The sequence below is a fragment of the Cuculus canorus genome, chromosome 17 (genome assembly GCF_017976375.1).
Source record: "Cuculus canorus isolate bCucCan1 chromosome 17, bCucCan1.pri, whole genome shotgun sequence".
Lineage (NCBI taxonomy): Eukaryota > Metazoa > Chordata > Aves > Cuculiformes > Cuculidae > Cuculus > Cuculus canorus.
Genome location: NC_071417.1, coordinates 6,847,559 through 6,865,172, shown reverse-complemented (window position 1 = coordinate 6,865,172; position 17,614 = coordinate 6,847,559). Strand labels below are relative to the sequence as shown.

The window sequence follows — 17,614 nt, the reverse complement described above, 5'->3', positions numbered from 1 at the left end:
CAAGGTAGAGAAATTCCTTAATGGATGCTAAATAGCTGAGCACAAAGGGCTCAGAAACCCCTCTGAGGCAAAAATAATAACAGAGTGGGACAACAGTCCAGGTAGGAGGGCAGACTTTGGTTTGGGTTTTTTCTTGAGGCACCTGCTCACAGCCAGAGCTGGACCCGGAGCACCAGGTGGGACGGATCCCTGCTCCAGACAGGAGTGCCCCTGCTGCGGTCTTATGCCATGAGGAGAATATCCAGATGTCCATGAGTTATGGGTGCTGCCTGTAACAACTGCTGCAGGTAAACGTTTTGAGAGGAAAGACTTCCCAATTCCTTTCTACCTTAAAAATTCGAAAGGGCTGTTACAGTTTCCCATTACAAGTTGTGGAATCACAAAAACAGGAATTCTACATTTAAGTTATATTATCCATCCACTGTTTTCAAGTCACAGTTGCTACTGCTACTTCTTTTTTTAAACAAAAGGGAGGAAAGACCAGAACTCTGGCAAGGATTTACTGTTATACACCTAAATTCATCGACTCCTTCTTTGGAGAAAACTCCAGAGCTGTAACTGCTGTGAGCAATGTGTAACCGTTGCAATGCTTAACATTCCAGACAAGTGACAGGAACACTTGCAGAACTCCTAAACTTACGAACTGTGCTTTAAAAGTTTTTTCATTACAAAATTAAATGATGTAGTCTTGTTTTCATGCTCCTACTTTCAACAACCATTGCTGAGGAAAGAAAGAAAGAACAACTGTTCAGCAACCAAATCCAACTGATGCTTCCTAGCATGGGAATCTGTTCCACAAGGAAAGGGAGCATTGCAGTCTCAGCACTAACTTCTACACTGACTGCACCCTCAGAAGCCTTTTTTTTTTTTTTAATCACAGTTTTGCAAACCAGAACAAAAGACTAGGTAAATCAACACCTTACAGATTTCCATCTTAGAGCTGATTCAAAGATATTCTAAGTGGGCTTGAGTACCCTTCCCTTCACTGCGATTGCTTTGTCTCTAGCACAGCTGTTCCCAGAAGTGCTGGCCAGACATGGTGACCAGGGCTGGCCTTTTCCCTTCTGTCCATTCAAAATGTTGTCAGCTGAACTCTCATATCAACAACTGCACCAAAGGCTTCTGTAGCTTGGAGTTCACAAAGAGAAGAAAGGCAGGCAGCAACCTAGCCCTTGTCAGAAAAAGAGGACAGAGAAAAGACGTGCAGTGTACTATTCCAGGAGCGAGGCCAGAGGCTCCAGCAAAACTGTGTCACAGGTAGAACCCGTAAGATAAGTGTGTGACTTCAACCAGCTCCAATGTTCATCCAAACACTTCATCAGATCGTCAGTTCATGCAAAACCCCAAATGCTGTTGCTGGCATGGCTACGATGGCAAATCTGTTTGTACCAGCTGTTGACTAATTCCCAACTCGAGGACTCTCTGCTGCCTGGATTTCTGAACTGGGAGGTGACTGGGTGCTCACTATGTCCACCTCACCACTGACCTGGTCCGGCAACATTCCTGAAGGCATTACACCAAAAAAAACCAGAGAACAGGTGAAGCATATGGAGATACAACTCCGAGGACCTTCCCAGCCCCAGGGTGCTTACAGCTCTGGGATTCCCAACCGCAGAAGGACCCTCCTGGTCTCAGCTGGACCAAGAGAACAGCCTGGATGGGAATGGCCCATTCACAAGCCAGCCTTGCTAAAGCTGGGGGAGGGAAGTGTCTGCTGGCGATTGCTTAAGCTACATGAAAATAATTTAATTGTACCCTGCCACCAAAAGATGCAGTCCCACCTCTTCTTCAGTCCTCTCCCTTCTTTCAATTCTGGAGATCATAGCTCATTTTCTAATAGGCTGGTCTTCCAGTCAGATCAGTCATGATCTGACTCAACTTCTAATTGCTAGATACCATGCAAAGGAAGCAGTGGGGCTGTGAATGGGGAACAAGGAAGGCTCATCCTTTCTTTCAGAGATGGTGTAGCCACAAATTTGCTTTAATTCAGTCTCAGGCTCCTGGATACTCAGCAACAGCCCTGACTTAAACAGAACTCTTACTGCCACTCACCCTCCACTACTTTCCAAGCCACACTGTCCTGGAGAATTGCATGATGAGGCCGATGAGGCCACAGATGAAGCAACAAATGAACTATGTTATTCCTACGCAATCAGCCCAAGACAAAACAGGGCCCAGACCACCGCATCGGGGCTGACGATTGTCTGGCTGCTGGTTCAAGTTCTGCACTCCAACCCACATCTTCCTTCAACTCCAAGACCTGCTGGCAGCACTCATTACTCAGCTTTAAAATCTCCAGGCTTGGCAGACAGAGAAGAGACAAAACAGCACGCAAATCTTTCCTAAATACTTTGGCATCCCTAAGGGAGGAGCAGTTACCTGCGCCAGTGTGGAAGCCCAGGGACAGGTGTTTGAGTAATACGGGAGGAAAGTCCTTGGGACAGGATGGAGAGACTCCCATCTGTAGCCACTACATGTTTTTCCCTCTCCAAGCAAAAAAGAACAAGATACCGTTTCTCTTCCACACATCCATTCCAACCCTTCCAGGAAAAGGTGAATCACTAACCAGTTTATGGAGCCCCAGTTGCCTTGGACAGCTCGGTTGTTGGAGCAACCAGGACTCCATATGGGACAGAGGCTGGGAAAGCACTAAAAGCCCAGGACCAGTACGGCATCCCTACCCGATGTGACTGCTGATGTGCTGATGTCACCATGGAATGCCAAGTGCCTAACGCTTCAGCACCTTCCATCATGAAACACTCTTAATGCTATTCCTTGAGAAGCTCCTACGCCTCCGGGTTTCGTGGCAAGCCTTTGATGTTTGGCCAAAGGCCTCAGAATAGTTTTACCATTCCCTACAGAAAAATGTAGCCTTTCTACTAAAAAAGGCTACACTAAAGTCTTTACAGTTATTTTTCTTCCAAATATCCTTTACTTATAACACTAATGTCCATGAGTTATAGACCTAATGGAACTTTCTTCTGTAGCTAGATACTATTTAGTTTCCACAGGCCCATATCAGAAATGTTTTTAGAAAACTTGTCAGGAAGTAAAGGATATTACTTACTATGAAACAAGGATCCTTCACTATTAAATCAGGATTCCTACGTCTGCCCATCTTCCTCTATGGCTTTGAGACAGCAGCTTTGCACAATTCTGTCACTGTGAGGAAAGATCTTTGTCATAGAAAAAATAAAAGCAAAACTAGAACTTCAAGTGAGCAGAGCTACTCAGTGAGATTAGTGGCAGGAATCATGCCTATAAAGAATATTTTTTTTTTCCTTTTCCTTCAAAACAGCTCGTTTTCCTGCAGGGACTTGAAGGAAATATTTGCCATTACCTATTTACAATGCTGGTTACTTATTGGGGAAAAGCAAATCAGAAACACTGTTGTTTGCAAAGAAAGATTTTTCATTGCACAGATGCTATTTTAAATGCATTCCCACTATCAAATCTGAGGGTCACTGAATAAAAGAAACTTTAAGTTCAGTAAAACTTGGCAACTCAGTAAAAAGTAAAAAAGTTAAAAGAATCCTATGGCCAAAAAGGAAAGTCAAGCTCTAATAGACTGCTTTTATGAACTCGTCCATGTCATCTAAGACCTGTTAAACATGACGACTGCCAACAATTTAGCAATCAGCAGTGAAATACACTGAAGGAGCCTCTCCAGCACCAGCCCTCATAGAGCAAGGAAATTCCGTAGCCGAAGTTTCAAGGCAACTCCATCTGCCAAAACCACTGTGTGCTTTTAATTAAGAACACATACAGAAATGTATTAAGAACACTAAGTTTCAGAGAGTGCTAGGAATGCCAGCCTCCTGGTCAAGCTTTCCACCTCCCCTCCCAAACGTATACCCCGCAGGAAATCATGATTCACTGCGTGTACCTGGGCAGAAAACGTAGCCCATACTGGCTAAACAACCAAAGTCAAGGAAACGTTTTTAGCATCAAAAAACCACCAATACTTTCAGGCTGATGTCATCAAATACATCAACGAGCACTTCAATACTACCTTTATTCTTTTTTAATGCTCTTTCAATACTAGATGCGAGATGCTTGGTTTATTTTCCTTAATAAAGCTGAATATATCCCAGTTGGTTGCAGGCAACCATTTGCTTGGCTTCATTCTGGCACACAGCCCTGGAAAATAAGATTAACTGAGGATCATGCAAGGCTTATCCTTCATAAATGGCAAACCAAGTCTTGAAGTAAGAAAAATTCAGTTTTCTCTCTTGAAATTTTGCTTAAATGGCTTTACAACCCCTTAATACATAACAAATTACTAGTTCCAAATCATGGTTTTCCTGCATTGATTGATCCCCTTTAAAAAGTCTCCTTTTACCCAACTTCCTGTTTTATTCTTGTATTACTGTTTTCGGCATTTTGGGAAGCTACTGGTTCTGCCTCTTATTTGCAACAGTGTCAGTTCATTGCAAAATTAAGGTATCCTGAGACATTCACTTACAAAGACAAGGATCAGACGTTGTAGTGCCTTTACTTAAAGTCCTCTATCCCAAAGAAAATCATGCATGCGTGTGTGAAAATTCTAATGATTAACTATTTACATGTTAAAAGACAGCATCCTATGATTACTTGTGGGCTGTATTAAGTGCTCCAAACGGTGGCTTCTCCAATCATTTCACTTGGAATAAGCTCAAATGAAACATGCAATATGTTCCTTGTGACAAGGCACATAAGGCTACAATTAAGTACATAACTCAGCTTCTAACACCCCTTTTTTCTCTTTTTTTCAGTATAAAGACTAAAAATAAGATCAAATGGGGCGATTTTTGAAGCCAGGAAGTACAAGCATAACATTTCTTATGCTGTTTTTCTCACTACGCAACAGAGATCCAGCCACAATAATAGCATTACACACTACTAGAACTGGATACTGGTTGGCAAGGCAGGCTCCCATGTCACAAGATCAAGGCAAGAAAAAAAGAACTTCTGAAGTATGTTAGTGAAAGATCTCTTCAGTTCCTAGTGCATGCCTCTACCTTCTAAGACTATATTCACCTCTTTCATACCAATAGTAATGTAAAACCGGCACAAACGTATTCCACTTCATCATGTTACTTGTAAGCATGTATTTATTCATAGCTGAAACGTTAACTGTACCTCACCTCATCTACTCTGAACAATGACATATTTGCAGCATGGAAATTGCTATTCCAGCAGGCACTTAGACAGTTCTAAACGCATTGGCTACACCTCACATAGTCACAAACCAAGCCAGAGATGGTTCTCCAGCCTCAAGGCAAACCTGCGATGCCCGATTTGTGACCGTACAGCCAAAATCACCTTCCCCTCTTCCTGTCCAGAAAGGGTGGCCATGTCCTATGTCTGTCTGGAGAAGTCCTGGCATTTGCCACCTTTGAACGATGCCCAGGCATGGCTCAGGGAAACATTTGGTGGCCTAGCTAAGCCAGACTAGCAACCGTGCTGACACCTTACTAGCGCGAGCAATCACAAGCAAGACCTCAGTCAAATACCCAGATTTTCTTTGATTTGCTACTACGGACGTACTCTCCATTAAGGGAATCTTTTGCTCAAGCCTATCCTCAAACCCGATGCAGCAGACGCATTTGGAAGGCCACAGAGATGACACTGCCTTAGAACAGGGATGGAAAGGGAAAACACCGGAGAGTTGTTAAGGTGCAAACACAATAAAAAGGACAGTCAATAAGAACAGGAAATCCCTGTACAGTTGCTGGCCCACTGTGATGTTCCACCATCCCCCAACTGTAATAAAACAGCCCTTTATTCTACTAAAGGGAGAACGCAGATCTTTATCAATAATCACACCAAAACTCATGCCAACAAACAGCTCTTTGACTCAAGCAGATAAAAGAACTGGGAACTGTGGACTCCAGCAGTTGTCTAGACAGCACTGTATCTGACAGAAATAGCAGAATAAGTCAAAAAGATTTGAGGTGCTTTGCTCCCTACAGTCACATATTCAATAAAGAAAGAAAAATAGATGCGTCTTCATATATACAAAACCACTTGAAAAATCAAGTTTTCTTTTCTCTTATTCCACACCTCTACCCACCTAGAATCCGACTTTGCTATTAACTGAAAATTAAGTGGCACTATTACAAGAGACTACTGCCAGCTCAGCATCTCAATTTTCATCTAAAACTGCTCACAATCTCCTGCTCTTTTCATTTTTGTTCGCTACTAACAACAACCCACTAAGCTGAAGGGGGCAGGCGGGGAGAAACTACTTTGAGCATCTGTTGAACTCTATTATGATCTACAGCGTTAAAAGCAGCCACTGGCTCCAGTTTGCCAACACTTCAGCAGCCAAAGTCCATACCATTAACTAAACAGGAAGTGGCAACAGAAGGTTTATATTTGCTTTTGGGGCAAGTAGAGCTTACACAGACGATGTCCTTCAACCCAACCTATGGCTCTTGGAACGCTTTTCACCCCTTACAAGACAGATCTTCTGCTACAAAAGAGCTCTGTTTCCCAGTTCCTAGCACAAACAGATGCTTCACGCTATCACAGCGAGATGCTGTTGTGGAGTGAAGCGTGCAGTTTGCTGAGCATCAGCACTGTGTTGTTTCTCTCTGAGGACACAGAGTATAGAGGACTCCTAGATCAGGCTGGCAGCTTTCAGATTGTGGCCCAGCTGTAGGAACCTGCCCTCCTCCATCCTTGGCACTACCAGGTCATTTAAGGCTGGCAAGAAGGAATGCTGTGAGGCACAGGAAGGCAGACAGCAGGAACAAAACTGGAACTAGTGGGGTCTTTCAGCTACAAGAGAGCAGAAAAACAGCACTCCAGACAAGCATGAGACCAGACTCCAGACAAAGGCCATAGAATCATTGAATGTTTTAGGTTGGAAGGGACCATGAAAGTCATACAGTCCAAACCCCTTGTAGTAAACAGAGGCATCTTCAACCAGATCATGTTGCTCAAATCCTCATCCAATCAGGCCTTGAATGTTTCCAGGGATGGAGCATCCACCACCTTTCTGGGCAACCTGTGCCAAGGCCTCACCACTTCCAGCATAAAAAATGTCTTCCTAATATCCAGTCTAAACCCCTCCTCCCTTAGTTTAAAACCATTACCCCTTGCCCTGTCGCTACAGGCCCTGCTAATAGGTTTTCCTCCATCTTTTTTTTCAGCCTCCTTTTAGTACTGAAAGTGTGCAATAAGGTCTCCTCGGAGCCTTCTCTTCTCTGAGCTCAACAATCCCAACTCTTCAAGACTCTCTTCACAGGGGAGATGTTCCAGCCCATTGATCATTTTTGTGGCCTCCTCTGGACCCGCTCCAATAGATCCGTGTCTCTCCTATGTTGAAAGCTCCAAAGAGCATCCACCACCTCTCTGGGCAACCTGTGCCACAGTTTCACTCCAGATGAAGGTCTTCCCACCACACCAAAACCTAGAGGGGTGCCCAAGCGCGGGCATTCCACCTTGCTCCTCAGAAGCTCCACACGCACTGTCACCACTCCTCTCCTCAGAGCCATGCCAACCGATGCTGTGGGATGAAACCTGCGCTTGCCGCGACCCATGAACCCTCCATTTCCTCACAACACGGGTGACGGGGAGCAGGGCGGGGGTCAGTGCGGCGGCTGGCGGAGACAGAGGCCGGGGCTGAGGGGCTCGGGGGGGACGCGGGAATCCTGGGGGCATGCGAGGATCCTGAGGGGGGACGGACATGGGAAACCCTGGGGGGATGCGGGGATCCCTGGTGGGGTGCGAGGGTCCCGGGGAAAATGTGGAGATCTTGAAGGGGGAGAGGGCGCGGGGATCTTGAGGGAGATGCGGGGAACCCTGGTGGGACGTGGAGACCCCTGAGCGGGGCCCGGGGATCCATGAGGGGAATATGGAAATCCTGAGGGGAATGCAGGGATCCCCGGGGGCTATGCGGGGATCCCTGAGGAATGCGGGAATCCCTGAGAGAATGTGGGGATCCCTGGGGGAACGCGGGAACTCTGAGGGGAATGCGGGAATCCCTGAGAGAATGTGGGGATCCTTAAGGGGGGGATTGGGATCCTAAGGGGAATGCGGGGGTCCCTGAGGGGACACGGGGATCTTGGGGGGGGGGGGGGGGGGCGAGGATTCTGAGGGGAATGAGGGGATCCCGAGAGGCCGCGGAGCTCCGTGGTGGCGGGGGGTGGGCGCTGCTTGCTTACCGGGCAGGCGGCTCGCTGCCGGCGGGGCGGGGGGCCCGGGGGGCCGCGGGGGGTCGCGGGCAGCACCGACCCCGCCGCGCGCACCGCCTCCGCCCCGCCCCCCGCGGGCGGTGCCTCCGCACTGCGCATGCGCAGGGGAGAGGGGAGGCGGGAAACCCTTCCACCCCGCCCCTCGCGAAGAGTGCAAACGCTCGGCGCGCGCGCAGGCGCGCGCGGGGGGGGGGGGGTTGGGTTGCCTCCCTTAACCCCGCCCTTCGCGGGCGGTGCCTCAGCTCTGCGCATGCGCAGTAAGGAGGGGGCGCAGACAGCGCGGACGACTCATCCGACTCATCGCGCACCTCCCTCGCCCCGCCCCCGTGGGCGGTGCTTTCGCTCCGCGCACGCGCTGTGAGGGGGCCGCGCGCGGGCCCGGTCGGCGCATGCGCAGTCGCGCGCCGCACTGAGTGGCGGCGGTTGGACGGGTTAACTCTGTGGGGAACCCTGCACTGAGTGGGTTCTGAGGTGCAGAGGAGCCGGGCGGAGGGACTCGCCGCAGCCCGTGCCTCTGCCTCTCCATACAATGTTAATTCCAGCGCTGCTGTTAATTTATCGCTGGAGGCTTCTGACAACGAGCGGACAATACCCTGCAGAGCACTCGCTGGGCGCAGGTGCATCCTGCAGGGCGCCAGGGCGGCTGCTGCCGCAGGGGTGCGCACGGAGGCCTCGGGGAGGAGGGAAAGAGACGTGCACTGTGCAGCACTTTGCGAGGAGCCAACCGTGGCTGTTGGACACTCCTGTGCTTTTTCATTACAGGGTGCACCGTACACGTGTGCTGGCTGAACTTGCACAGGAGAGTGCTCAGCGAGTAACCTCGAGCCGGGGCCTTCAGGTGGGGGAGAGCGGATGGGACGAGTGGCAGAGAAATGCCAGCCTGGTGGTCTCTGCGGAGCTCGGTGCAGTAGGAGCAGAGCCGTGAGTGCACAGCTCCTGGTAGGAGCTTTCTATTTGAGTGAGACCCGTTTTGCAGAATTCCATACTGAAGCTGTCTGAAAACTTGGGTTTTAAGTACAGATGCACCATTGGTAGGAGGTATTGATAATGGTCATTGAATTCCTCCTTCTTTCCCCAGTTCAGGTGTAACCATGATCTTTGTTTTCTCTTGACCTGCATCTCATTTCAGTGTAGTTTTAAACACCGCATCAGCTACATTTTCTTCTACTTTGGATACTTCCAGAGAAGTCATCTTTGTGATTTACACTGAGTGAAAATGGGCTAGAGAGCTCGCTCTCAAGCAGGCAGCTTCTTATTACAGAGGGTTATATAAAATTTGGACTATTAAAACATAAATGTACTTCAATAATTTAAATAATGTTCAGTTTGAATAAAACACTGTAAGAATTTAAGTAATGCAGTTTGCATGCTAATTCCTATAAGACCCCCTAATTTCATGCACTGTTTGAAGAAGTAGAGGTCAGAGCTGATTTCTAAGCCAATGTGTAATGACAGCTGAAAGGCTCTGCACACCAGTCTAAAGGCTCTGAAGTTTGAGGCTGACTATCTTTTGAAGCGGTGCTGCTACAAACAGATGAATACAGATCGGAATATGGACTGGTTTGCTCCACCACTTCCCTGCCTTGCATGTCGTATGTCAGAGTTGTTCCACTCAGGAACTACCCTGTACAAAACCTCCAGATGTTGTGATCTAGCTTTTACCTTGTAAAACATGAAAGTAGCGCTTGTTTTGAAGTGCCAGTACTAAATTCCATTCCTCGAGCAAACAGTGCAACCCCTACGTTCGATTTAACATCGACCCAGTTTTCAGTTAAATAAGACCAAAAGAACCTGATGAACATAGATACAGGAGATTTTATTTAACAGTGTGTACAAAGAAAGGCTACAAATGCCTTAGGCTTTTTTCCCCTCAAATACAGTTTTGGATCCCTTTTTCTTCCCACCTTTCTCAGAAAATTAAAAAAAAAATACTCAGAATGACAATTCCCTCCCCTCTTTTTTTCCCTTTCCTTTTCCCCCTCTCTTTGGGCCCGAACTGAGGTATCTCTACCAGTACAGTTTTGACACCTTTCAGTACTGAACTATTAGGATTCGGATTTCTTTTCCAAAAAGAGCACTAGGAGATACTGAAGCATGAGCAGCAGCAGTATGAAATGTCAGAACCTGACTCCCTAACATTGTAGTGTTAGAACAACACCAACAGTATTAACTGCTGAAACCCAGAATTATCCAAACAATAACAAGTTGTTTGTCTTCTACGCCTGATAATTTAGCAGTAATTATATAATTTAATTGTATTTATATTTAAATAAATAGTCTTAACTCCTTTCCCTGGAATTCTTCACAGATTATAAACACTTGTAATACTAGAGATAAGAACAAGCTACACAACTTGCGTAGGCAAGAGAAGGCTTCATTATATTCATTTCGCTGGACAGACACAGAAAGGACAGCATTTTGCAGTGTCCTGCTGTGAGATCACACTTAAATTCGCTGTTTCATTGTCATGCTTCTCAGTCATCTGACACAATGCCTTACCCTGTTTTGCTTGGTTAGTCCTGCTATCCCAGCTCTTGAAACATCGGTCCCTGTGTAGGTAAGATTTATCCAAGTACATCACCATTACTAAGTGGCTTCCGCAAGTTTTTGTACGTAACTGAAATCCAAGCCAAGATTTCCCTTGGGGTGGGAGAAGCAGCAGAGAAGGATCAGAAGGGGCTGTTGTGAAGAAATATCCTTCTGCCATGGCAGCTTCCACTGTGCCACTGCTGGATTTGAAATAGTTTTTAGATATGGCTCAGTCTTCAGCTATTTCTATAATTCCTAGAGTTAGGGTAGTCCAAGTTTCTCCCAAAATCAGACTCAAATGGCAGAAATTTGAGCTACTTGGTGTAGATTGGCATCTATGATCCAGTTAGGCACAGTAGAAGCATCTGGCCGAGTCTCGTCCCATAACTGCCTCATAGCACCCCAGGGGAGCTGCGAACCCCTGAGCAGCACAGGCTGTGGCCGCTGTGAGTGTGCTCTGTGTCACCTGCAGCAAGCAGCTCCGTTTTTCTTGCAGGAGAGAAGCTGTTGGGTGCACGAGCTCAGCCTTGCATGCAGCCACGGGGATTTCATATGGCCTTGTCATACAAACCGCTCTGCAGATTAGAGCAGCGGTTCCTTCCTCTGTGGAATGGCCTGGGTCCTCAGGGAATGAGGCCACAACAGCTGAACAAAAGCTCTAGTGGAAAATTACAAAAGCTTTCTCCATTGATGAACCATTTTTGATGGGAAGATCTGAATGTGACTGCAGTTGAGACCAAGCAATAGAGCAGATGCTTCTGCTGTGGCTGGGGACTCTAATCATATCAATTCCCAAACATGTCAATAGCAGCACCTTATTTGACTCTCAGGCCTATGTGAGCCCAGAGCTTTAGCCATACCCGGTCCTTTCTGCACCAGGAGACCGGAATTATTTTAGCTGGCTCCAGGGACAGCGCTGCTCCAAATGGAACCTCCCACTGTGGGAGTTCCTACAGCTCTCCGTGGTTTCTGTTGGCAAAAGAGGGGTCTGTCTCACTGCAAGGTGAAACATGACAGTAGGAAATAAATGGCATGGAAAATAGTCAGATGGTTCCCCTGCCTGTTTTCACAGTGCTCTCCTGCAGCTCCACTAGGGGATGGCAACACATCAGAGAACCCACAGGGGAGGCAAACTAGGTCATTTCATAATGTTCTAATTCTTGGCAATGGCATTTATGGATTTGCTTGACGTGGAAGGCCTAAATTGAGTGGTATGGTCACAGAAGAAGGAGAATCAAGACAGCGCATGTACTCCAGTTTGCTTTGATCTTGCAGTTCCAACCATCTCATCCTCACAGCCCAGATACACAACTTTCATCTTAAACAATATTGAAATTTGTGGTTCTGTTGGCTTTTTCTTGCTTGCAGTGGTGTTTCACCTACAGTAATCCCCGACTCTATTGTTCCTCCCCATCTATTGGCTCAGTGGGGGAAAGACACAGTGAGCAAGGGCTCAGCTTTGCTTTCTTAGCTGTGAATTTTGAGTGGCAAGAAAGAGGCATGGCAGGACATCAGAACTGAGAGGCAACAGTAGCCAGATTCCTCGGGTTGCTATACGAGTGTTCACTTACTGGCCAGCCAGTCTTTGCTTATGTGAGCTAGGGCAGAAGCCACCTTCTAGAATGTGAAATGAAGACTTCTTTATCATTCTGGACCATGTGACCCAAGCGATCCCTATTCATGCTCCTCTCTTCCATTTGTGTTGCTTTTCTTCCCTAAAACCTTGTTAAGGAATCATCATGAACTTTAAGTGCTTCCTTTATTGCTTCTTTTTGTTTGAAGGACAATGCATGTATTTAATTCTGTTCATTGAGAAATAACCTAGAATGCATGGCAACACTTTTCATCCAGTACAGAACAGAGAATTGCTAATGCCCGTCTACAGCTCCAGCATCCCTGCTGCACCTACCTTAGGCTAAAGGAGGTGAATGGCATCGGAATCATTTTCCGATAATGGAACTACAACAATGTTAAGAGAGTTTAGAAAGAAAAACATACCTGGACAACAAATGTAAGAGGAAATAAACAGGTGACTTACTAACTGCATCAAAAAATGCGATGAATTTGATTGTATCCACTTAGGAATCGCCCTTTCAGACTTTTCTTCATCAAGGAACAGAAGCAGATCCCTTAAATCTAGCATGAATGTATTGGTCCTTGTTATTGCAGGTCCCCATCTTCTTGAATTCAAGTAAAAAGAGAATAGGGAGAATTTTTTCTTAAGACATTTCCCATTTCTTACTAAGCTATCCATAACAAATGCCACATGTGATAACATTACCCCAGCAGATGGCCAAAGCATTGAAAGAAAAGGATTGACTGGGGAGGAATCAGAGAGGGTTGGGGGTTTTTTCCCATCAGATTTTAAACATTTTTAAAAGCCACGTTGGTCATTGTACATTTTATACATGCTTGAAAGAAAGGCGTATTGAGATAAGTGAACACGTTGTGATGCCTTCCAGTGTGACAGGGGTGACAGACAGATTCGGAGATCCATGTATGCTTTAAAGAACAGTACATTGTTTTAAATAAACTCATAGAAAACTAACAACCAACCATAAAACAGATTTTAAAACAGGTAAAATTAATAAACTGTAACAATACTGCACCTCCCATGAACACACTGTGGTTCCACCACCTTGTGGCCAACAAGAAAGCCGCAGTTTTGCTTCACAGGGTGCGTGGCGATTGGCGTGAGCAGTGAGGGTCGGTGGAGACAGCAGTGGGCTCGGCAGCCACCGGTGCTGGGTTTGCCCTTACCCAATATACTGGGGAATAGCAGCGTTCAGATACAGCCTGAAACAACTTAGCTACTGCCCCGGCTTGTTCACTGTGCAAGAACACCACCAGCAGGTAATAGATGTGTCTCAATTTGGTTTCGGACAAAGCACACAAACACAAAGCCAAAACTGATCCAGTAACAGTTATTTCTTGTCCACCTCTGGAAACTTATTTCATAGTTTGCTTTACTTCTTAAAATTCTACTTAAAAACCTATTCCGAGTTAGAAAAAAACATGAGAAAAGTAGTTTCTGAATGCCAATGAGCTGATGCACATTCCCCTCCCCAACTGGAGACACACGGACCACCCAAATCCCCTGCATCTCTTTAGGTGACAGGGTTAGTACTTTGGATTCCCCTTCCTGGAAGCTGCGGTCTCAGAGAGGTCTCTCCGATCCGCTGGACACCGAAAGAGCATGAACTCCCAAGGTAAAGTTTTGCCAGTTTGCTCTTAGGTTGTCTCACTGTACCTTTTCATGTAGGAAATGGGAGAGCCGGGTGTTGTGACCCGACTGTGAGCAGAAATCAGAAGCCTCCTCCACAGCCAGATTTTGCAAGGCTCTTCTTTCAGTATGATAAGGCTTATTAAAAAATAACAAAGTAAAAAACCCCAAAACTAAACAAACCCAACCAAGACCCCTGGGAAAAACCTTTTGGTAACACTTAATTTCTGAAAACATAAGACTACTTGACAAAACTTAATTGCAAAATCAAAAGAAATGCAAGAAATCAATTCTCATATTTCAAACCAGTCCACGATTTCAGCAGCAGCAATAAGATGTGCTATCTTTTCCAGCCCAAAATTACCAGCTTTGGGGAAAACATATTCATACTTAACAGAAACAATTAATGGGTTAACTTAAATTAACTTTTCTTTCCCTGATCCACATGCCTGCATGTTAGATAACGTGACACTAGAACTGAGCATTGTCACCAGATACTAAAAGCAACAACCTGGCACAGTAACCAAAGCAAAGGCCTTTTTCGTGGTTACAAACGATAGACGAGTCATTTGATATTAACACTAACTTCCTATATAAATAAAAATACACAAATTGGGCAGAAGTGCATTGGCACAGTCATTGTGGTATTGCTTCCAGTTTCAACGCTGCAAAGAGCAGCCGCGGTTCCGAACCCTGCAGGCAGAGCCCGTCACCCCCCTGGGGTGTTTTCCCTTTCTGAGCCGTGGTCGGTGCAGTGAAGAACTGCTACAGAACTGCCACGGAAATGAGAGCCAGCACCACACAACAGGACCAGAGCGCCCTTCACTCAGCTGCTCTGCAGGACGGCTCTTCAGGCCCTGTTTTTCAGGAGTGTGACTAATTTCTACCTTCAAAAAAGCAAGAAACTAAAAAAAAAACCAAAACAAAAGAAAATCTGAAGCCTCCAGGCTGCCTCACCTCCATCCCCTCCCTCCCCCAAAAGCACCTCCTACTAGGAACACTCGTTGTTTCCCAGGTTCGGGAGTTGGAATGTAGTGGAAATACATACAAGAGAGCAGGGATTTCTAGTCGTACGTTACATTACAAAGAGTTTGCTCCCAGACCTACGGAAGGAGGGACACTAAGCAATAGTAAATTCCTATAAGAATCCTTACAACGCATGCAGAATATCGATATACTCACAAAATTGAAATTCATATTGGTTCCTGTTTGAATTTGCACCTTCACAGTACAGTAATTTCTGATGTTCTGCCGCAGTCAATTACAGTGAATACAAAATAATTTCCCTTTAATTTTTTTCTTTCATTTGTTTGAAAGACTTTTTTTTGTTTGTTTGTTTCAATTGAGAGGCTGCAGATCACCCTTTGGAAAAAGTGAAATTCAGCACAATAGTTTATTTTCTTTGTCATATTTCCCCCTAAACGATGTTGACAACCTAACTCTACAATCTTTCAAGGCCTTTCCCTCCCTCCCCTTCCCATGCCGATTCCTTCCCTTGTCTTTGGGCTGTGCTTTCCTCCTGGCCAGGATGAGGATGGATGGATGCCACTAAGGGATGCTCTGTTAGCGGGTAGGAAGCCAAGGGGCTGCAGTGCAATGGCTCCTGCTGCCCTGAGCTGTTTGGCATGGCTGCTTCACGGCCAGAGTGCTCTGCTCCAGACACCAGCAACGCGAGGATGCTGCCCGTGCGGCGTTAACTTATTTGGGCAGGGAAGCACAAAGCCATGGTTTGGCCAGAGCTTCTGCACTGCCTGTGGTTCCATAGAAGTTTCCTCCCTGTTCCGATCTGGAATAGGGCTGGAATTTCTGCAGAGCACACAGCGAGTGCTGCTTGTTAGGCTGTCTGTGAAAGACATTCCGACACACTTTATCAAACTGTGTGTATCCGTCGGAAAAAGACTCTCCTAGGAGCCACGTACAAAGCCTCCAAACAAGCCTCAAAACAAAGCTGTTCTGGTGAGAGGTTGGAGGAAGCGGCCAGCCAAACCCACAGCCACTGGATATCTTTTTTTGCCCACAAATGCTTCTGTTCTTTCTGCGGTGATAACATCTTTTCTTTGGAGTGGTGGGAATTAACAGCTTTCCCATTTAATTTTTGTTAAGTCTGGTGGGGTCTAAGGAATCCAGCAACCCTGCCTGGATCATTTTGTCTCCGCTTTCATACACAAACCAACCACAGGATCACAAATGGAATCACTGACTCTTATACTCCCAGCCTCTCTGGAATTTTCTCCATGTTTCATGGTTTAACTTCACTGGCCTTGGTTCCCTGAACCCAAAACCCATCCAAGGTGCGACATGAGCAAGAGCAGGGCACCTCCTTCCCTACAGCTGGACAAGCACCTGCAAGGGAAGGGGTGTGGGAGACAAAAAAACCCGAACTCCACACAAACCAGCAGTTCCAGCTGTATGCAAAACTGTTCCCTTTCTTTAGAACCCGATTTAAATCAAGACTTGAACTTCCAAGGAGGGAATCTCAGATCCAGACCCTTCCTTCTCCTCTCCTCTTGCAAAGCAACGCTATTATTGTGGCCTAGAACAGTACGTTAAAAACAGCAGTTATTAAAGACACAGTTGTGATTGCTCCTTTAATCCCCTCACCCAAACGGGGATCCTATCCAGTGGTCCAGTAGAAAGCCTGAAGTTCCTTAACGATAAATTAAATCCATAAAATGGAGGAATACCTTCTGTCACATTCTCAACAAGAAAAAGAGCCACACTCGGGGATGCACAGTTCAAGTGTCCATTGTTCCTCCAAGCGGAGACCCTGCGCAGTTCTTCTCCAGTTCAGTCCTGGGGCTCTCCCTTCTCTCCAGCTGGTCCCTGGGTAACCCAGCAGGGGCACCGAGAGCTGTGGTTCCCCAGGGTGGGAACAGGCCAGCAATGTCCCAAAAACACTGGTCTCCTTCCTCAGGCGTGGTGGGTTTATGCCAAGAGCAGTTCTGTGTGTCCTGTTGGTCTCGCAGGCACCTACACCTCTGTGGAAAAGAGGATGCTTTGCCTCTTGCTGTCTGGGGTGGGGATTGTCTCCAGCTGCAGGAAGTACAGGAGGACTTGAACCTGGAGAGAGACAGAAGAGGTACCAGTGAAGTTCTGTTAACTCTTCCTTGTCTGTGCTGTTTGAGAGCTGGCAGACAGGCCTGCAGCTCTCTCCACAGGAGCCTCCTGCAGTCAGGGATTTGGTTTAATACAGCATGTAATAGCAGGAGTGTTAAATACTGCAGTGCTTCAGAAACACTTCTCAGCTTCCAGGGGATAAACACAGTGTTGGTGTTCCACCGCGCTGAAAAATCCCATCTACGATTTGCCATTACTTGATTTCGCCAATCAAGGAGGCAGAAAACAGCCTGAGCAGCCAGCTTGAACCCTCTGCGGCGCCTTTCAAAGGCAGCAGCAGCCAAAGGAATATGAATTTAGTAAAGAATTCCATTGCACATCAGTGAGGGTGGTTCAAGCGCTGAGCAGCTTTGTGGAAAAACACCGATGTTCCTTTTTTCCCCAGGCTTGCCGTGCGGCATTGAGACAGCCGTCCAGACCCGTACTGTGCACAAACGAGACACGGGATCGCATGCATACTGACATTTCTTTTGCAAAGCTGTACCAGTACAGACACAAACTGGCTTGCCTAAAGTGACAGCTCTGCAGTCAGTCTAAAATGTCTGAGTCTGGCGAGAGCTGT

The 17,614-nt window shown here is 46.5% G+C and overlaps 2 protein-coding genes across 4 annotated transcripts in view; both read right to left on the bottom strand.

Annotated features, from left to right (window-relative positions):
- SPECC1L (sperm antigen with calponin homology and coiled-coil domains 1 like) overlaps positions 1–8,244 on the bottom strand; it is a 55,924-nt gene extending 47,680 nt beyond the window's left edge. The window contains exon 1 of one of the 2 annotated variants that reach the window (XM_054082276.1): positions 8,154–8,244. The gene's annotated coding sequence lies outside the window, so the exon portion shown is untranslated. Of the gene's footprint in view, positions 1–3,067; positions 3,084–8,153 lie in introns of those variants that run through there. The other variant, XM_054082277.1, reaches the window with a different exon arrangement.
- Positions 8,245–9,989: 1,745 nt separating this feature from the next.
- BCR (BCR activator of RhoGEF and GTPase) overlaps positions 9,990–17,614 on the bottom strand; it is a 92,458-nt gene continuing 84,833 nt past the window's right edge. For both annotated transcript variants that reach the window (XM_009571323.2, XM_054082143.1), the window contains exon 23: positions 9,990–16,995. In XM_009571323.2, the coding sequence (XP_009569618.1) occupies positions 16,906–16,995 (90 nt within the window). In that variant the 3' untranslated portion in view covers positions 9,990–16,905. The remainder of the gene's footprint in view (positions 16,996–17,614) is intronic.